The sequence below is a fragment of the Tachypleus tridentatus genome, chromosome 8 (genome assembly GCF_004210375.1).
Source record: "Tachypleus tridentatus isolate NWPU-2018 chromosome 8, ASM421037v1, whole genome shotgun sequence".
Classification (NCBI taxonomy): Eukaryota; Metazoa; Arthropoda; class Merostomata; order Xiphosura; family Limulidae; genus Tachypleus; species Tachypleus tridentatus.
In genome coordinates this window covers 135,130,007-135,152,459 of record NC_134832.1, presented here as the reverse complement: position 1 = coordinate 135,152,459, position 22,453 = coordinate 135,130,007, and the positions used below count along the sequence as shown (strand labels likewise).

Genomic DNA, 22,453 nt, shown 5'->3' with positions numbered 1-22,453 from the left:
TTGGAACTGGTGGTAGAAGATATACTGGTTGTGAACTTAATCCAAGATTCTTTCTGGCTGTGACGTCTTACCCACCTAGCATGTGCACGGGCCCGTTGGAAAGCAATCCGGTTTGAAAGTGTGGGATATCTACGAAAAGTATCCCAGGCCCGCTTTTGAGCCTTCCGTGCTAAGTGGCAAGCAGGATTTCACCACGGACGAGGATATCGTGGAAAACGTGTCGAGGTTTTAGGAATACACTGAGCAGCTGCATGTGTAACACAGTCAGTTACCGCTGCTACACAGTCGTCTATTGATGGCTGATTTACGATGGCAGGATCAAGTTCTGCGAGAGCAGTGAAAGTGGACCAGTCTGCCTGATCCAGCTTCCACCGGGGCACGCGGGTAGGGTGGCATCGACCACGGCCAGTCTCTCTCAAAAGGATCGGAAAATGATCACTGCCTAGTGGATTACTGTCAACCCTCCATGAAAAATGTGAGAATAATGAAGGGGAGCAAACTGAGAGATCAATAGCGGTAAAGGACTGACTAGGTGCATGAAAGTAAGTGGAAGAACCAGTATTGAAAAGAGAAAGATTGTGATCAGAGAGCATCCGCTCTACAGATCGGCCCCTCCCATCAATAATAGCACTTCCCCAGAGGGGATGATGTGCATTAAAATCCCCTAGAATTAGAAATGGAAATGGCAATTGTTCAATGAGAGCATCAAGATCTGATTGATCATATGTCTTTCCAGGGAATAGGTACAGAGAACAAACAGTGATGGTATGACCCAAGGAAACACGGATGGCTACAGCTTCCAAGGGTGTGTTGAGTGACAAAGACAGGGTGGGCACGTGTTGATCAACCAACAGTGCCACCCCCTCCATGTACTCGACCATCACACAACCTGTCATCTCTGTACAGAGAAAACTGCCGAATGGAGACAGTATCAGCAGTTTTGAGAAATGTTTCTTGTAAAGAAAGACAAACAGGATGGTAGGAAGCAATCAGCGTTTTGATATCATCCAGATTAGAACGTAAACCTCGACAGTTCCATTGTATCAAGGTGGCCATTTTTAAGAACGGGTAGGTGAAGTGGCTGGAGAATCCTTCGGTTTACGACCACGTCTTTTTTCTTTACTGTCTTTAGTCGGAGGAGGTCTATCAACCTCCATGGATCCTGCTCTGTGTCGGGTGGGCAGGTTTTTGTTATTGGAAGGGGAATCCAGTGACTGAGGACATGAACGAATAATTGTTTTGTCTCTTGTGGTGGGAGAAAAGATGTACCAGAAGAAATGCCTGTATTTGAAACTGAAGGACGTGGATCTTGAGGTTTGTTGGAAGGTATGGGAGGAACAGAGATGGGTGTGGAAGTCGATTCATCAACCTTTTTAACCACGGAGGTCAAAAGGCTTTTCATTTGTTTTGAAAACGATTCTCTTGGAGGCACAGAGAGATCTGTCTGCACTCCCACTGTAGTTGTGGAATGAAGTGCAGCAGCATATGTCCGAGATGGAGTTGTGGACAGCAATTTCCGAGCCTCAGGATAACTAATGTTATGTGTCGTTTTCAAACGCTGCACCTCTTTTTCCTCCAACCATTTTGGGCAAGAATGAAAGTAAGAGGGGTGAGAACCATTACAGTTTACGCAATGTGGGTTCATGTCACAGTCATAGGCATCGTGGTCCTTGCCTCCACAACAAGCACATGTCAGGGAACAACGACAGGATGTCTTTGAGTGGCCGAATCTCTGACATTGGAAACATCGAAGAGGGTTTGGTATGTATGGCCTAACCCTGCAAATGAGATAACCTGCCTTGATGGTGGCAGGTGCACGTGGTGAAGTAAATGTTAAAACGAGGGTATTTGTTGGCAGTGTAATTCCATCTTTGCGAGTGGAGATGCGCCTCACTGCAGAAACTCCTTGAGTGGAGAGACCAGCGAGAATCTCTGACTCGGGAACGTTCTTCAAATCCCTTTCAACAATAACTCCTCGTGAAGAATTCAAGGTAGCATGGGGTGTAACCTCAATAGGTATATCCCCAATTGCCTTTGAATTCAAGAGGAGTTCACTGTGTTGGGATGTGGATGTTTCAACTAATATGTCACCAGATCGAAGTTTCTTTACTGATTTTGGAGAACCAGCAAGTCCCTCTAGTCCCTTTTAAATAAAAAAAGGGGACATTTGCCTTAAAGGTTTTTTCTGAAAGAGAATGTAATATAAGAAAATGAGGTACGTGTGTTACTGATGTTGAAGATTGCTGTTCTGAGTATTCAAGACGTGGTCGCTTACCCATTGACTTTTTTTTTACAATTTTATTTAAATTTTTAGAGGATCCATAGGAAAAAGAAAAAATTTCGGTACCCACTGACCCCACCCACCATGGAGCCCTACAAGGGGACGCACTACAAAGTCACGCAAGGACAATGCAGCAACGCCAGGGTTTCGTGAACACTATAACCAAACACCAGCATCAGGCACAATGTCCACAACACTCGTTGAGAACTTCCAACACTGGTACTTGGTTGACTCTAGCCCAAGTGGACCAGCCGATTGACCCAAGGGGGGCCACCCAAAGGCCGCCCGTCTACAGGAATTCGAGGCCAAAGTGGTGTGTTAGGGTTGGACCCCTCAACCACCAGGATCCTCTCCTCCCCTTCACGGGTCGCCACGCACGGCAAACACGTGGGTGGATGTTTAGATCCCAGAGAAGGTAACCAGATAGAACAGAACCTTCCCTGGGAGGTCCCCTCACCACGTACAGGAATCCACACCGAGGGGGTTATGAAACCTGTCCTTAAAATGTCTAAAATAATTTCTTAATATACGGTTTTAGCGAATCGCTGCGGGTTTACGAATATAACTATATTTATGGCGCGATGTCAGAAGCCAACAGAATAGTCATAAATGTAGACAGCCCCAGAATATTTTAGTGTACGACGTTTGTTGTTTTTCCCTTCAGTATACCTGAATAGTATATTGCAAACAACTCAACGTCGTAAACATCCGAGTTATCTAAAATATTTAATTTAGTGTGTGTTCGAGTCGTTGTTTATATTTCAGATACAAGGGTATTGGGATGATCAAATTTTTGTTTCACCAACGGTCAGGATCAAGCCTGAAATCTCTCAAACGCTTAACGTGCGCTCTACTGACTGAAGCAAAGAATTAACCGGCTACAAGTCGTTAAGTAACTTAACTCAGAACGCACTTCATGTATCCACAGGCTCTTTTCAGCGTTGAGCACTTGTTTGTTAGTAGCACTTTCCAAGAAAGGACCTTAAAACACATCTCTCTCATTTCATCTAGAAAGTTACACATTCAAGACGTAGTCATGATTGTGTGGACTCTACAAACTGTTGTTTGAGCTCAATACTCAAAGGGCATACGCAAAATACAATATATAATACAGTATATAATCGGTTGACCATTTTTCATCATTGCTTGCAAGAGTGTGATATTATTATCCCCAAGTGGCATAGCGGTATGTCTTCGGACTCACACCGCTAGAAACCGGGTTTCGATACCTCTGATGGGCACAGCACAAATAGCCCATAATGAAGCTTTGTGCTTAATTCGAAACAAACAAATTAATATTACATCAGACGAGTTCGACGTTTTGGGAAGTGGCGGCAAACGTACAGATGCTTAGCTCTAATGAGAACTCGTGAACATATATGTTGCGTCCCGAGTTAAATGTAAACCGATCGGTGTCATCTTTGATTCTGAAACTCGAATCATTACAGCATCACTCTTCTGATACCTGTAGTGTTGATAATTCTATGTCAGGTTTAAACCTTGTTTCGATGTTCAAAGTAAAGTAATTAATTTGTATATACTTAAAAAAAATTGAACAACCAAAAAGATATTCTGGATTTATATGCTTTACGTTGAAACATGATGAATGAATAAGATGTTTTGGACAATTCTTATGGGGCACTTATACTCCGGCCCGGCATGGCCAGGTGGATAAGGCACTCGACTCGTAAACCAAGGGTTGCGGGTTCGAATCCTCGTCACACTAAACATGCTCGCCCTTTCATCCCACTATTCGTTGGTAAAAGAGTAGTCCAAGAATTGGCGTTGGGTGGATGACTAGCTGCCTTCCCTTTAGTCTTACACTACTAAATTAGGGATGGTTATCGCAGATAGCCCTCATATAGCTTCAAAACAAACCAAACTACTTATCCTCCCAATTTTTTTTATGGGTATAATACAAAATTTTGATAGAAAACCTTCATTCATATCCTAGCTACATAAGTTACCCCAAACATTTTTCTAAAAGACGGAATAAAACTTTTGATAGAAAAGTCTCATGCATACATATCCCAGCTACAGAACTTGTCCCCAACATTTTTTTAAATGACAGAATAAAACATTTTGATAGAAAATCCTCATCTATATCCTAGCAATAGAAGTTGTCCCCAACATTTTTTAAAGGATAGAATAAAAATGTTGATAGAAATTTCTCATACATATCCTAGCTATAGAAGTTGTCCCCAACATTTTTTGAAGGACAGAATAAAAGTTTTGATAGAAATTTCTCATACATATCCTAGCTACAGAAGCTGTCCCCAACATTTTCTTAAAGGACAGAATAAAACATTTTGATATAAAATCCTCATCCATATCCTAGCTATAGAAGTTGTCCCCAACATTTTTTAAAGAACAGAATAAAAATTTTGATAGAAAATCCTCATTCATGTCCTAGTTATAGAAGTTGTACCTATTTTTTGAAACCAAACTGTAATTTATACTTAAAGATTCAATTTTTACGTGCAAGATAGTTTATCATAACGATGTCTAGTTAAAGTCCACGTATGGTATGGAACATGATATTTTATATGATATCTAAATTAAGTTTAAGGACAAAAATGCAGATAAATACGATGCTCGTAAAGTATCGTAAGATTTGATTGGCTAATGTAACTAGACTTTAGTCTTTCATTGAATTTTGCTACGCCTACTTTTGATGCCTAAGAGTAGAAAAACCATTCAAAGTCAGTCGCATACTGATATCTTCATGTGGATTTTTTTTCATATCCAACTCTTCAGGACGAGAGCAAACTTTTAAGTAATACCAAGTAAAAATAATTAATAAATTTGGGAAGTCTCACTTACTTAGTAACACTAGTTTAGACAAGAAAAGCTTTAGTTTAAGGAAAACTTAAAATTCGTGAAACTTAACCGTTCTGCTAAAGACTCAGTTCGTTAAAAGAAAACATACTTAACCTGTCAAATTAAAAACTCGCTAAGTAATCTAAACGTAGTAAAATAAAACGTTATAAAAATGCATGTTAAAACCGTTAGGTGACGCCTTTGAGAAAATTTGAATTATTCCCAGAAACGATAATCATTGACCTAATTTATATTCACTAGATTGAAGATATAAAATTAAGTGATGTTTACATCGGATGTTCTTTTATCTTATCATATCTCAGTCAGGCTTAACAAATGTGCTATCGTATACAAAATGGTTTGCCATTATAACGCTTGAATAGTTGAGACAAACTATCGAGCAATGCCATTGTAATATCTAAGTCAAGTTTTAAGCTTTGGCTATGTTGTAGAAAATGATGTGGCTTAATTATACCTCGGTGAATATTGCATTTATGGTAAGGTTATCTAAGCTATCAATCTGATACTATTCCTAACTCTGAAGTTTCTGGTGGGTCATCGGTAAGCTTAGGGACTAACAATCCTAAGACCCGTGGTTCGATCCTTTATCGTAGACGGGATGCAAAATATATTATTGTGTAGCATTGGTATTCAGTCAACATCACCATACCACACATAATCCACTGACTGTCACCTTTGTAACACAATCGAAGCTCCAACTACAAAGGATATTTAAGTCCGAAATTTAGAGATCCATCTCTTCTACACGATCAACTTGGTTGAGATACGATATACAAGTTGACTTGTTTTATATTTAAATTATGTTCACTGGTTGAATCGTGATACGACGAATAATATGGTTTTGATTAATAAAATCAGATTGGTCATATAGTTAAGATATTTAAGATAATCTCACGTCTAGTGTGAAAGAACAAAACTTTGTTAAGACGAAAATTTCTACTCTGCTTTCTCGCACGTTTTTGTGTCAAAAGTCAAAGGATGAAACATGGTCACTGTCATCTTCAAAGCAAGAGGAAAACTTGATATCTAGATAATTAGTAACGTTAACCATTCTCGTAAAGTAACGTAAACAAACGGAGTAAAGGGTCACTGGTATTTCTAGTATGTTTATTTTGGTTGAATTTTCGCGCAAAACTACACGAAGGATATTTGAGATAGCCGTCCCTAATTTAGCAGTATAAGACTAGAGGGACGACAGCTAGTCATCACCACCCACCGCCAACTCTTGGGCTACTCTTTTACCAACGAATAGTGGGATTGACCGAAACATTATAAACCTCCCACGGCTGAAAGGGCGAGCATGTTTAGTACGACGGGGATTCAAACCTGAGACCTTCAGATTACGAGTTGAGTGCCTTAACCACGTGGCGATGCGAGACCTTGCGAGAACTAGATCCGTCTGCGCAACCTTGAACTATAGAGTAGTATCTCGTGTGGCCTGATGGTTAGGACATTCCACTCGCAGGCCATAGAAAACGGGATCAAAACATGTCACTGAACACGCTTGTCCCTTCAGTCATGGTAACGTTATTGTATGGCGGTCAATTCCACTATTCGTTGTTAGAGAGTAGTCCTGGAGTTGGCGTTGGGTGGTGCTCATTAATTGCCTTCTCTCTAGTCTATGACTTCTGAATTAGTGAAGACCATCGTACGTAGTTCTCGAGTAGCTTTGCATGAAATTCAACAAAGAAACTGTGTTACCTACTTTATTGGAAATTAATAAATTTTGTTTAAGAAACAGCATCGTCTATTGTTAAAGTAAGGTACCGTTTAAAGTGTTAAACTGTTATTTAGAAACAACACGTGTTCTTTATATGTTAAGATTGTTGATGGATCATTTAATAAATTGTGCCATTCATTGTTAAATTAAGACATTGTTCAAAATGGTTGAAGGGACGAAACTGTATGTTGTTAAAAATTCGACATGAGTAATGTTAAAAAGACTGGTATGCATATTGTTAAACTATGGTGTTGTTCATGAGATGGGTTGCACAGTTAAATGAAAAGACAACTATGAATTTTAGCGCATTTTAATCTGGTATTTATTACATGTTTTCATATTTTTTTGAAAGTTCTGGTGGTCTTACGGCATACTACAAGTATGATTTCTTAGAAGTAGCCATCATTTGGGACCTTCCGACACTGAACCTGGAGTTATGACGATGTTTCTGGAATTCCAGACATTTCTTCTCAGAATACTTGACAGAGTCCCTGGTGGCAACCGGACGAGTCAGCCATGATTAATAAATCTTCAACTTGAAAGGAAGTGAAATCTATTTTTTTCTGATTTATAATGTAGTGTTTTTTCAAGAAAATATGTAAGAAAAGTTAACAAATGGAAAATTAAATAATATGAAAAGCTGTTTAACTCTTTGCACTGTGCTTTTTAATCTATTGTTTATTTATTCGTCCGTTATCCAAAGATTCGCCTAACTTTCTCTATTTTATATTTTGTAGCTAATCAGCAGAATTTAAATATGTTTTTAATGTGCAATATTTTTGGAACAGCCAACTTTAGCTACTTGTTAAATATAGACACTAATAGAACGGGTAATGTAACAATATTCACGTAAATGGAACAATACAGCCAACTAACAGAAATGACGTGAAACTATGAAAATACCTAAAAATTTCATACAAGTTTATTATAGTGAAATAACCAAACGGGTACTGATTTCAAGTATTTTAGCGTTGTTGTATAAACGGTATTAAAGACGATTTTTGTAAACAGATACGCAGCCGTTAAGATTAATATAAAAGTTAACCAAATACCTAATTCTTACAGATCGTATATTTATGTGTGTGTGAATGCGTCACGTACAGAAGTTCCCGGCCTAGCCAGGTGGTTAAGGCACTCGACTAATACCTTGAGGGTCGCGGGTTTGAATCCCCGTCACTCCTGAACATGCTTGCCCTTTCAGCAGTAGAGGCATTATAATGTGTACAGTCAATACCACTATTCGTTGGTAAAAGAGCAGTCCAAGAGTTGGCGGTGGATGGTGATGACTAGCTTACACTGTGGTCTTACACTGCTAAATTATGGATGTCTAGTGCAAATAGCCCTCGTGTAGCTTTGTGCGAAATTCAAAAATAAACGTACAGAAGTTTCCTAGAAATCACGGTTTTTGGATAGAAATATTCAGTGTATGAAATTAACTTCTCCTACAAAGAATAAGCCTAAGTCTAATTTCAAAATATTTTCGAATGCAAACACAAACATATATTTAGCAAGTTCGATTTACGTACGTAATTTCGACTGCTGCAACGACAAACATGGCCGAAGCAAAAATCCTTCATTTTTCTGACTTTCAAAATGTAAAAATCAAGCAAAGCAACAAACTTTCCATCTCGTTCTTTAAAACTAATTTCATTCTTTACTAAGAGGATTTCCGACTTCACTGCTAAAGAAGCTTTTGGAATCGAGAGAGCCGATTACTCTAACTGATTTACATATGTGAGGTTGTGACATTTAAACTTCAAGGTTCTCGCTGTGTTTAAATATGATTTTCTTAACCTTCGTGCACTTAACAAAGATGGTTCACAGAAAGCACCATTATCGGTTTGTCTACTGAACAAGGTATAAAGCATTAATTTAAACTGGAAAGAAAACCTTTTATTTTCTTTCCTTGGGTAGAGGAGGTGGGCGCGAAACTATTCTTTTTTATTCTCGTTTATTAATGTAAATCCCAATGATTAGAGAAGAGAATTCGAAATCGTGAGACTGCTGTTCACAGAAGAACATTTTGTTTATTGGCTAGAAACTGTTACGTAATAAAGTACTTGATATCGATTGTTTGCAATAATAATATATTAATGAGATACAGGCAATAGAATGAATAGTTGAAAAACACAGGTTTGAGTAAACACGGATATAACCCCTTTAATACTTATGTTTTAATTATCTCGGTGGACTGGAGTTCAGACTATTTGTTTGATGTTTGTTTTGAATTTCGCGCAAAGCTATATGAGGGCTATCTGCGCTAACCATCCCTAATTTAGCAATGTAAGACGAGAGGGAAGGCAGTCAGTCATCACCACCCAACGCCAACTCTTGGACTATTCTTTTACCAACGAATAGTTGAATTAACCGTCACCTTATAACGCCCCCACTGCTGAAAGGGCGAGCATGTTTGATGCAGCGGGGATTCGAACCCGCGACCCTACGATTACGAGTCGAACGCCTTAACCCACCTGGCCATGCCGGGCTACCTGGAGTTCTGATTCTGATATTACCGCTCGTCAAAAACATTATATCTGTATATGTATCCACATATAAATGATATTTTAAAATAATATATTTTATATCTGCATAAAAAAAAGTCTGTCTGCTCTTTCATATAGATGTAGAAATGCTCTTCAGGTTTCAGTTTCCTTTTTACTAATAATGCAAGACAACATTTTCTATTTTTTACATCATTAGAAACTGTTTTACCAACATTTCTCTTTATCTGTGTAAATGTTTATTAAACATTGTTTGTAAATTTGTAGACTCACACTTATTAAAAATTAATATTTTTGTCATACTCTTATGTTTTATATCTATGTGAAAAAATAGAATTTTTACCTCCTTAAGTTAACTTATAATTTGTGTGATGGTAATATTTCTGTTTGTTTGTTTTTTGATAGAAATATTTGTCAATTTCCTTAATTTTTTTAAATCATCTTTCCTTTCTCACAAAAAAAATGTTTGTGTAGTTCTTACGTTCTCCACATCCGTGAAAAATGTTTAATTTTCTATTCCTTTCATTCTATATTAAACGTTGTTTTTAAAAAAATTTCGTTTCTTAATAGCTATTCAGAATGTTTGTTAAACTCTTGTTTCACTACATTTACACTGAAATGTCCGACAGGAGCGCTGTTTCGTTCTCATATAAATGTATTTCCAAAATCTATGAGATCTTGAAAATTTGGACAGAATCAATTATTTTAGGACACTTTCTTTCTTAATGCTTCAAGGAATTCAAAGATCTGAGTATAAATGAAATCTTTCTTTCCTTATGTGTATGTCTCTCATCGATCCAATACTTGTGTCTTACTAGTCAAGAGGCCTTATAAAGCGCACTAGGGGGCAGCACTATCTATCGCAAAATATGTTAAAATGTGTAAATAAGCATAGTAAAAGGCTATCAGGATTTTTCTTCTTGGATATCCAGGAATAGAAAGCAATTATACAAAACAGGGGCACTGTGGTTAAATAACAAACACCTCGAAATATCGAAGACTACAAATTTCAAAATCAATCAAAACGTGTTTATTATGTCAGGTCAACGTCGTTAGAAAAAAAATTACCCTCGTCACTCATCATTGCTAAATAGATACTAACATCATCTTGTTCGAGAGTATCCATGAGAATAAGAGTTAGGGCAAGCGACTAAGTTATTTTCGTCTCTGCAGTTAAACCACTAGAAATATGTTATTGTCTATTTACCAAGCTTTACGTTTCCCGCCATTAAATACGCCGTATAATTTTACATAACATTCAAGCGGTGATTAATCAGTGTCTAGAATTAGTTACAAAAATAAAAATTGCAATTCATTTTCTACAAATAAAAACCGAAACCTTTCTAGCTTACACCGTAACTTTCCGATGAGTTTGTTTTGTTTTTGAATTTCGCACAAAGCTACTCGAGGGCTATCTGTGCTAGCCGTCCCTAATTTAGCAGTGTAAAACTAGAGGGAAGGGGCAGTTAGTCATCACCACCCACCGCCAACTCTTGGGCTACTCTTTTACCAATGAATAGTGGGATTGACCGTAACATTATAACGCCCCCACGGCTGAAAGGGCGAGCATGTTTGGCGCGACGGGGATGCGAACCCGCGACCCTTATTTACGATTCGCACGCCTTAATACTATTGCCCATTACCGATGAGAAGCTATTAAACAGACTTCAGATAAGCTTAAAAAATACATAGATAGCATATGAGAAATACGGAGTATACGATAAATGAAGAGTGACACACATAAACTATTACAAAGGATGTTGATTAAAGTGTAAAGAACATACACACATTGTGCTTTGTCTGCTTGTTTGAAATTCGTTTTCATTTAATATAACCAAAGTTTTATTTTATTCGATAGGTTAGTATACTAGTTTATGAGTGTAAGCAACCACCGTGACTCACTAATCAGTATGTATTTGTGTGACTGTGTCGGTGACTTTCACTCTCTGCCTAATCGCCTTGTGTTATTAGTCTGATTATTTACAGGTCTCTGTCTAACTAGACTCTACCTACTGTCTTACGCTCTACCTTAGTAATATGACCAAAGTATATGTTTTACTGAACATGAAAACTTTATTACTTCTTTCTTTGGCCCGGTATGACCAGATGGGTTAAGGCGTTCGACTCGTAATCTGAGGGTCACGGGTTCTAATTCCTCATCGTACCAAACGTGCTCGCCCTTTCAACCGCGGGCGCATTATTATCTGATGATCAATCCCACTATTCGTTGGTAAAAGAGTCGCCCAAGAGTTGGCGGTGGGTGGTGATGACTAGTGCTAGCTATATTTTCTCTATTATTATGCTGTTAAATTAGGGACGACTAGCGTAGATAGCTCTAGTGTAGCTTTGTGCAAAATTAAAAACAAATGAACAATAGTACACTTTTTGGGTAACTTACTCCCAGGTTCTGTCTCACCAGGATATAGTTAGTGTATTTGTTTGAGTAAATGACCCATTCTCTGTCTCAAAAACCTGGTCAATATACGTTTCAGTGAATATCCAAACTTCATATAATTAGAAGTCTTTGTATTTATCACGTTTAAGTTTCATCTTGCAGATTGCAGAGTAACAAAAAACAGTTAACCAATTAGGTAAGAAGCGAAGATTATTTATGAGTAGCGCAAAATTTAAAACCTAGCAAATAGTACTTCTAAATATATCTGAAATATTGCAGTGTTACAGAAAAGTGTTCGAAATAATACCTTAGAGACAAATATGTGAATGTACAATAGAGTGTTAATTGGAGGCCTTATGAAAATACATGCTGTATGATTCAATGTAAAATAACTTTGTGTATGAAATTTTAACAACAATCTTATTTGAATGTTCTAGTGTATTTATATCTTGTTCTGCAACCTTTCCGTTAAAAAAACAAGAGAGCAATCAACATTTTAGCAACGCATGTATGAAGATTACGCAACCGTTCTGTTAACCCAGAATAAAATAACAACTAACATTTTAAAACACTACATTTCAAGATTCTAAAACCGTTCTATTAAGAGAGAAAGAAGAGAATAATCTCTTAAACGTCCATTAGTACCGAAGAGAATAAGTGATATTTTACTACTTTCGAAGATCTTACAAGCATTTTGTTAAATCTGAAGAGAATTAACCTTTCAGCATCCTACATTTAAAGATTCTACATATTAAGAAACCGTTAGTATAGAAAAAGAGAATGAATGACATTTTAACAACATGCATTCGACGATTTTACAACTGTTCTCTTAAAAGTGGCAAAGAAAGTTCACTTCTCTCATACAAATGTCCAACTGTTACACTTCTATCATAAAAATGTCCTACTGTTACACTTCTATCATACAACTGTCCTACTGTTACACTTCTATCATACAAATCTCCTACTGTTACACTTCTCTCATATAAATCTCCTACTGTTACACTTCTATCATACAAATGTCCCACTGTTACACTTCTCTCATACAAATGTCCTACTGTTACACTTCTATCATACAAATGTCCTATTGTTACACTTCTATCATACAAATGTCCTACTGTTACACTTCTATCATACTGTTACACTTCTATCATACAAAACTGTACACTTCTATCATACTGTCCTACTGCTACACTTCTATCATACAAATGTCCTACTGTTACACTTCTATCATACAAATGTCCTACTGTTACACTTCTATCATACAAATGTCCTACTGTTACACTTCTATCATATAAATGTCCTACTGTTACACTTCTATCATACAAATGTCCTAACTTCTATCATACAAATGTCCTACTGTTACACTTGTTCATACAAATGTCCTACTGCTACACTTCTATCATACAAATGTCCTACTGTTACACTTCTATCATACAAATGTCCTACTGTTACACTTCTATCATACAAATGTCCTACTGTTACACTTCTATCATATAAATGTCCTACTGCTACACTTCTATCATACAAATCTCCTACTGTTACACTTCTATCATTTAAATGTCCTACTGTTACACTTCTATCATATAAATGTCCTACTGCTACACTTCTATCATACAAATCTCCTACTGTTACACTTTTATCATTTAAATGTCCTACTGTTATATTTTTTCTCACAGACAGTGAAACACATATTTCTGTGTTACAAATCATAAACAACTTTCAAAGTTTGTAAGTGAAGTCCCCAGTGGCACAAATCTGTGTTTCAATACTCCTGATAAACGTAGCTCAGGTGACCCATTGTGTAGTTTTGTGGATAACAACAAACAACAACTGTGGATAAAACTATTCTGATTAGAAAGTTTACTTTTTGTTAGATCCAGATATTTTCTGTGTTCTATTATAATCTCCTACATTCTCTACCTGAAAATTAACTCCATTACAACAAAGTACAATTCTTCTTTTTTATTCTGTTTTAAAAAAACGGTATGAATAAAACAATTCATCTTTTTTATTCTGTTTAAAAAACGGTATGAATAAAACAATTCCTCTTTTTTATTCTGTTTAAAAAACGGTATGAATAAAACAATTCCTCTTTTTATTCTGTTTAAAAAACGGTATGAATAAAACAATTCCTCTTTTTATTCTGTTTAAAACGGTATGAATAAAACAATTCCTCTTTTTATTCTGTTTAAAAACGGTATGAATAAAACAATTCCTCTTTTTATTCTGTTTAAAACGGTATGAATAAAACAATTCCTCTTTTTATTCTGTTTAAAAAACGGTATGAATAAAACAATTCCTCTTTTTTATTCTGTTTAAAAAACGGTATGAATAAAACAATTCCTCTTTTTTATTCTGTTTAAAAAACGGTATGAATAAAACAATTCCTCTTTTTTATTCTGTTTAAAAACGGTATGAATAAAACAATTCCTCTTTTTATTCTGTTTAAAAAACGGTATGAATAAAACAATTCCTCTTTTTTATTCTGTTTAAAAAACGGTATGAATAAAACAATTCCTCTTTTTTATTCTGTTTAGAAACGGTATGAATAAAACAATTCCTCTTTTTTATTCTGTTTAAAAACGGTATGAATAAAACAATTCCTCTTTTTTATTCTGTTTAAAAACGGTATGAATAAAACAATTCCTCTTTTTTTATTCTGTTTAAAAAACGGTATGAATAAAAAAATTCCTCTTTTTTATTCTGTTTAAAAAACGATATGAATAAAACAATTCCTCTTTTTTATTCTGTTTAAAAAACGGTTTGAATAAAGAAAGAAAAGAGTCAAATTTTAAGACGCTTTTATGTAAGCAAATCCAACTATATTATTTTATAAGTATCTCTTCTTACTTTTAAGAAATGCCTGCTTTAAATATAATAGTCCTTTATTAGTACAGACATGTATATACTCTACAATCAAAATCTCGTGCATCTCTCGAGATATTAACTTTTCTTTGAGTAGAAACGACAGTATGTTATATGTACTTTCAGCAGGGTGTAGAATACGTTATTAATTCATGATGTCTCCGAACTAGAGAGGGAAACTAACAAGTTTCTGGATAAACCACTGATAACTACAGGCAACAACACGGCTTGGAAAGTGAAACATCAGCTAAAGTTGCGGCCTACATATTCTAGTGACAGGAACTAGTACTTTGTTTTTATCAAGGTCTTTAGGAAGTCTTTTCTGCCGGAAACTTTAATGAATTATTTACAATGACGTAAACATCTTATGCCGCGTAAATGGAATCAATCTCAGCTTTTTTTTTTAGGAGTGTTATTCGAACACAGTGATTATTTCTTTATTACTTCATATTACAGGGCAAGTAGGCAAACATATAAACTGGCAGCTTTCACTGAGACAGCTAATTCCTGTTCCCTGAATCATAATCACTGCCACATTTTTTTCCCATTAAGAATTCATTGATTTTTACAAGAGGTCTTTCTTTCGTTTACTTCTTCCAACTGCACTCCTTAAGTTGTCCAAAAATTTCCGAGTAAGGTGGAATTCCCACTTGTATAGCTTGCCACCAGGTGGTTGAATTAGTACGCACATAGAAGAGCGGGTCACGAGCACTGCACGCTGTCTGCTGCGTCATCAATACACCAGGATGTGGTACTGGCTGGTATTATATGTGTGGGTGAAAGTGGGATGAACTTATTAAGTTTCCGCTAGCATTGCCGAAGGCTTCGAATCTGCAGCATGCGTTCTTTTGAAGAAGAGAAAAAATCGAATTAGCCCTAATCAAAAGAATAAGAAGGCATCTGCAGTCAGTGGTCATAAAAAGGGGAAGGGAGTGCATAGAGAGACCATTTTCCAAACACCACCTCATCATTCACTGTGATCTAAATCTCATAATTTTCAAGTAGACGCAGGCGCAATAGTTGCACTCGGCAGTACCTCATAGTAGAAGCGGGAAGTGGTATGGCTCATTGAGAAACGGTCTGTCTCGGCCGTAGCGTGCACAGAACAAAAGCTTTCCAACAGACGGTGCTTTGCTACCAGACCCGATGGGTACAGCACCACTGTGGGTAGTTCTGCCGCAACTCCTGATGATACTGTCACAGACTCCAGTCTTAGACGGTCAGGGTTCCTCTGACCTTCGCCGCACTCAAAACGACCTGTCCCCACAAGTCAGGCAGCAACATCCCGAGCGTAATAAACCGTTATTATTTCTCAGACCATGGCAACCTAAAGACATCCTCGACCAGTGGCCTTTGTCAGCTGTCGGCCACAGACAACAGAGAACGTTAAAGTATGGAATGTTTGTCCGACAGCGCCGGGGATCCCATCAATACGACGTACCCCAGATTGGTAAGTTCTTATAGCCTGACAGGTTTTTTTTTATAGTTACACTGAAACCATTACTTCCCAGAATAATCGAGAGGAGAGTTGATTGTATATTTGTAATGTTCAGTCAGATTACTGACCTTTGTTGGTTCATAAATTCCCCTGTAAAACTGTTGTTTCCTTTCGACTGAAAAACTATGCAAAGCAACTAGTGAGGGTGTTTGAGTTAAAATGCAGTTTGTATATTATAGTTACGGAAATATCTCGTAAACATTTCATCTCACGTGTTAATACAAACAAAAGCTTAGTGCATAAATTGAAATATAGCCTAACAACTGAGATACTTGTGGTAAAGGGATGAGTAATTTTATTTTTAATTAATCTTGTTTGTAGACACAAACCTCAGAGTTTTCTCTGCGTTTTATTATAGCTGGTGAGCAATCTTCACAAATTAATTTTGAAGTTATCACTTAGATATTTTTCTCCTACGTTTCATTCAAATTATAAACCTGAAGGTGGTATAGCGTATCATCTGCATTCGCTCCTGTCTATTGCTCCTGGAAGCACTTTAACAATGTGGACACTTTACTGGATATATTAACCGGCTTTGCATACCTCCCTTTGCTCCTAAATTCTCACAAAGACTCCTTTTTCATCACTGATACACAAATTTAGTGATAAGTAAAGATTCCGGAAACAAAATATGTTATCCTCCAGTGGCACAGCGGTATGTCAGCAGACTTATAACACTAGAAACCGAATTTCGATACTCGAGAAAGTGGAATATATTGTACAGCTCTGTGCTAAACTACAAACAAAAACAAATGTAACACAGATCAAATTCCATAGTAAATAAACCTCCCACAAATCAAAACCTCTATTGAATTTGATTTCTGATATTTGTCACACACATAATGTCTCCCGCTGGTATAGCGGTAAGTTTACGGATTTACAGCCTTAAAATAAGGAGTTCGATTCCCTTCGGTGGACTCAACAGATATCGCAATGTGGCTTTGCTATAAGAAAACTTATACACACAAAGAAAGTTGTAATATTATTATTTTTCAATCATCTTAGACTAGAAACGGTTTTATAAGCACTACGGTAGTCTGATGGGTAATTTTGTGATAACACGTTAGCATGGGAATATAATTTCGCTTGAAATTCTGGAGAAACGCACTAATCAAATAATCATGAGATGCTACCGAATTAGTTACGTATATCTTACATATAGCAGAAATAAGAGTTATTAAAATATGAAAGTAACTCACAACAGTTAATATTGTTCTTATTGTTATCATCAAACAACGCCTTCACTTTACAAATAATTAATGACTATAACTGCAGGTAATTCTGAAATAAAACAAAAATGATTGAGCATTGTGTATAAATAACGTTACACGTCTCTGTTCCAACGCTGTTCCACTGTTTGTTCCTGAACCTATTATGTCTATCTGTTTTAGCTTTCTGTGGTTATGTTTAACTTTTTTAGTTTCCTTTTATTATATTTATCTTTTCTGGCTCAGATTGGTTATGTTTATCTTTTTTTTTTTTAGTTTCCTTTGGCTATATTTATCTTTTTTTTAGTTTCCTTTGCCTATATTTATCTTTTTTTTTTTAGTTTCCTTTGGCAATATTTATCTTTGTTAGTTTCTTTGGTGATGTTTATTTTTCTTAGTTTCTTTGGTTATATTTATTTTTCTAGCTTCCTTTAACTATGTCTGTTTTAGCTTCCTATGGTTATGCTTATCTTTTTTATCTTCCTTTGGTTACGTTTATCTGTTTTAGCTTCCTTTGGTTATGTTTATCTTCTTAGTCTCTTTGGTTATATTTATCTTTTTTTAGATCCGTTTGGTTATACTTATCTTTTTTAGGTACCTGTGGTTATGTTTATCTGTTTCAGCTTCCTTTGGTTGTGTATATTTTTAAACTCCCTGTAGTTATATTTATAATTTTAACGTCTTTTGGCTACGTTTTTTTTATCTTTCTGTGGCTGTGTTTATCTTTTTTAGCTTCATTTAATTATGCTTATATTTTTTTAGTTTCCTTTGGTTATATTTATCTTTGCTAGTTTCTTTGGTTATGTTTATTTGTTTTAGCTTCATGTGGTTATATTTATCTTTTTTTTAGTTTCTTTGGTTACGTTTATCTTTTTTTGGCTTCATTTGGTTACGTCTATTTTTTTAGTTTCCTTTGGCTATGTCTGTTTTAGCTTCCTTTGGTTACGTTTACCTTTTTTAGTTTCCTTTGGTTACGTTTATCTTTTTTAGCTCCATTTGGTTATGCTTATCTTTTTTAAGTTCCTGTGGTTATGTTTATCTTTTTAGTTTCTTTGGTTATATTTATCTTTTTAGTTTTTATCTTTTTTAACTCCGTACACGAATCTTACACAGAGAATGGTTTATTTTTTTAGCATGCGTTGGCTCCCTCAGCTCGTTTCTAAATGTGGTGTATAATATGATTCTGTTCAGTTAGATTCACCTTCCATAAACCATTTCTGAGAGTTAGTTAAAAGTGATTCTTATTTAGTTTACACCAGCTTCCACCGCTGATCGAGAAATATGATTTCGTTTTAGCTTGCTTCACTTTTCTGTAATCGAAACTGATGTAAAGAATAACTCGCCTCAGATTTCTTCTCCGCTGTACACAAGCAGGTGTACAGAATGCTTATTCTATTTTATTTGAGCACTTTCTGTATGCTACTGCAGAAGCCTATTGACTAAAATGCAAGAAGTGGCACCACGGGAGTCATTTTTATTTTCTATTGGTTCACGACCAATGCCAGTATGTCGCAGCTATACGAATAGAAAGGATTATAGAGCGACTGATAACAATTCTCATACAATGACGTAGAACCAAAGAACATAACAGTTCAAAAAAAAGGTGTCTGATGTGAGGAAAAACTTTCTCAATAGAACATTTAGAACAACAATGAGCTACAAAAACACAATTCAACTCCATCTGAAGCAACGAAATTATTTGGGAGATTAAAATAACCACAAGCACTGTGCAACGCAGTTATAAAAGCAGATCATTCGTCTCAAAGAAGACAATGGAATGAACGATTTCTTTAGTGGAATAAGAAACAGTCCCATTAATTCTCAAATCAAAATTTTACGACATTGCAGACAAACTTTGTGACCAACGTGTGATGAGGATGACCGAAGGAGCTGAGATTCACAACAACACCGTTTGACCGCACATCTGTCAACTCCTCCAAAGCAGTTCCGATGGAGTTTGTTATTTTGACTGGAAGCCGCGAGCAGAGAGTGAATGCTAAATATCTTGTCAAAACGTACGGTGCAGTATTGTATGGTGCATCAACCTCGCTGGCTTTCGCAGAATCTTGTGACAATAGAATTTTAGGCGTCTGGTAAAATGTGTAATTCTGGTAATCAAACTGAGTGCAATTGACGAGGGAGTGAATAGTTCCAAAGGTAGCAATGGAACTGAAATATCGTTCGTAAAGAGCAATTAGCATTGGTGGTGTGTGTATCTTGTCTCAGCTTGTGTCGTCCGTGTTTGAACATGAGTTATAGAGCGATTTTACTGTTCCCATTGCCCGTGATAGAACCTAATTTATTGTATCATTTTGTTTAACTTTCCTCCGCTTCTGTTATCCGTGTTTGAACTTCACGTATTGTGTTATTCTGTTTAACTTTTCTCCGCTTCTATTATCCGTGTTTGAACTTCACGTATTGTGTGATTGTGTTTAACTTTTCTCCGCTTGTATTATCCGTGTTTGAACTTCACGTATTCTGTGATTCTGTTTAACTTTCCTCCGCCTCTATTATCCGTGTTTGAACTTCACGTATTGTGTGATTGTGTTTAACTTTCCTCCGCTTCTATTATCCGTGTTTCAACTTCACGTATTGTCAATCCTACTATTCGTTGCTAAAAAAGTAGCCCAAGAGTTGGCGGTGGGTGGTGATGACTAGCTGCCTTCCCTTTAGTCTATTATCCGTGTTTGAACATCACGTATTATGTGATTCTGTTTAACTTTACTCCGCTTCTATTATCCGTGTTTGAACATCACGTATTATGTGATTCTGTTTAACTTTCCTCTTCTTCTGTTATCCGTGATTAAACTTCACGTATTGTGTGATTTCATTTAATTTTCCTCCACTTCTGTTATCCGTGATTGAACTTCACGTATTGTGTGATTCTGTTTAACTTTTCTCCGCTTGTATTATCCGTGTTTGAACTTCACGTATTGTCAATCCTACTATTCGTTGCTAAAAGAGTAGCCCAAGAGTTGGCGGTGGGTGGTGAGGACTAGCTGCCTTCCCTTTAGTCTATTATCCGTGTTTGAACATCACGTATTATGTGATTTTGTTTTACTTTCCTCCGCTTGTATTATCCGTGCTTGAACTTCACGTATTGTGTGATTATGTTTAACTTTACTCCGCTTCTATTATCCGTGTTTGAACATCACGTATTATGTGATTCTGTTTAACTTTCCTCTTCTTCTGTTATCCGTGATTAAACTTCACGTATTGTGTGATTTCATTTAATTTTCCTCCGCTTGTATTATCCGTGCTTGAACTTCACGTATTGTGTGATTATGTTTAACTTTTCTCCGTTTCTATTATCCGTGTTTGAACTTCACGTATTGTGTGATTCTGTTTAACTTTCCTCCGCTTGTATTATCCGTGTTTGAACTTCACGTATTGTGTGATTCTGTTTAACTTTTCTCCGCTTCTATTATCCATGTTTGAACTTCACGTATTGTGTGATTCTGTTTAACTTTCCTCCGCTTCTGTTATCCGTGTTTGAACTTCACGTATTGTGTTATTCTGTTTAACTTTCCTCCACTTCTGTTATCCGTGATTGAACTTCACGTATTGTGTGATTGTGTTTAACTTTTCTCCGCTTGTATTATCCGTGTTTGAACTTCACGTATTGTGTGATTCTGTTTAACTTTTCTCTATTTCTGTTATCCGTGATTGAACTTCACGTATTGTGTGATTCTGTTAAACTTTTCTCTGCTTGTATTATCTGTGTTCAAACTTCACGTATTGTGTAATTCTGTTTAACTTTCTTCCACTTCTGTTATCCGTGAATGAACTTCACGTATTGTGTGATTCTGTTTATCTTTCCTCCGCTTCTATTATCCATGTTTGAACTTCACGTATTATGTGATTCTGTTTAACTTTACTCCGCTTCTATTATCCGTGTTTGAACATCACGTATTATGTGATTCTGTTTAACTTTCCTCTTCTTCTGTTATCCGTGATTAAACTTCACGTATTGTGTGATTTTATTTAATTTTCCTCCACTTCTGTTATCCGTGATTGAACTTCACGTATTGTGTGATTCTGTTTAACTTTCCTCCGCTTCTGTTATCCGTGTTTGAACTTCACGTATTGTGTGATTCTGTTTAACTTTTCTCCGCTTATATTATCCGTGTTTGAACTTCACGTATTGTGTGATTATGGTTAGCTTTCCTCCGCTTCTGTTATCCGTGTTTGAACTTCACGTATTGTGTGATTCTGTTTAACTTTTCTCCACTTCTGTTATCCGTGATTGAACTTCACGTATTGTGTGATTCTGTTTGACTTTCCTCCACTTCCGTTATCCGTGATTAAACTTCACGTATTGTGTGATTCTGTTTAATTTTCCTCCACTTCTGTTATCCGTAATTGAACTTCACGTATTGTGTGATTCTGTTTAATTTTTCTCCGCTTCTATTATCCGTGTTCAAACTTCACGTATTGTGTGATTCTGTTTAACTTTCTTCCACTTCTGTTATCCGTGAATGAACTTCACGTATTGTGTGATTCTGTTTATCTTTCCTCCGCTTCTGTTATCCATGTTTGAACTTCACGTATTGTGTGATTCTGTTTAACTTTCCTCCGCTTCTGTTATCCGTGTTTGAACTTCACGTATTGTGTGATTCTGTTTAACTTTCCTCCACTTCTGTTATCCGTGATTGAACTTCACGTATTGTGTGATTCTGTTTAACTTTTCTCCGCTTCTATTATCCGTGTTTGAACTTCACATATTGTGTGATTCTGTTTAACTTTTCTCCGCTTATATTATCCGTGTTTGAACTTCACGTATTGTGTGATTGTGTTTAACTTTTCTTTGCTTGTATTATCCGTGTTTGAACTTCACGTATTGTGTGATTCTGTTTAACTTTTCTCCATTTCTGTTATCCGTGATTGAACTTCACGTATTGTGTGATTCTGTTTAACTTTCCTCCGCTTCCATTATCCGTGATTGAACTTCACGTATTGTGTGATTCTGTTTAACTTTCCTCCGCTTCCATTATCCGTGTTTGAACTTCACGTATTGTGTGATTTTGTTCAATTTTTTTTCGCTTCTATTATCCGTGTTTAAACTTCACGTATTGTGTGATTCTGTTTATCTTTCCTCCGCTTCTATTATCCGTGTCTGAACTTCACGTATTGTCAATCCTTCT

The 22,453-nt window shown here is 36.3% G+C and overlaps 1 protein-coding gene across 1 annotated transcript in view; it reads left to right on the top strand.

Annotated features, from left to right (window-relative positions):
- The first annotated feature begins 15,329 nt into the window (after window positions 1–15,329).
- The window catches only part of LOC143223565 (uncharacterized), a 66,967-nt gene continuing 59,843 nt past the window's right edge, over window positions 15,330–22,453 (top strand). The window contains exon 1 of the mRNA XM_076451672.1: window positions 15,330–16,053. Coding sequence (XP_076307787.1) covers window positions 15,750–16,053 — 304 coding nt within the window. The 5' untranslated portion in view covers window positions 15,330–15,749. The remainder of the gene's footprint in view (window positions 16,054–22,453) is intronic.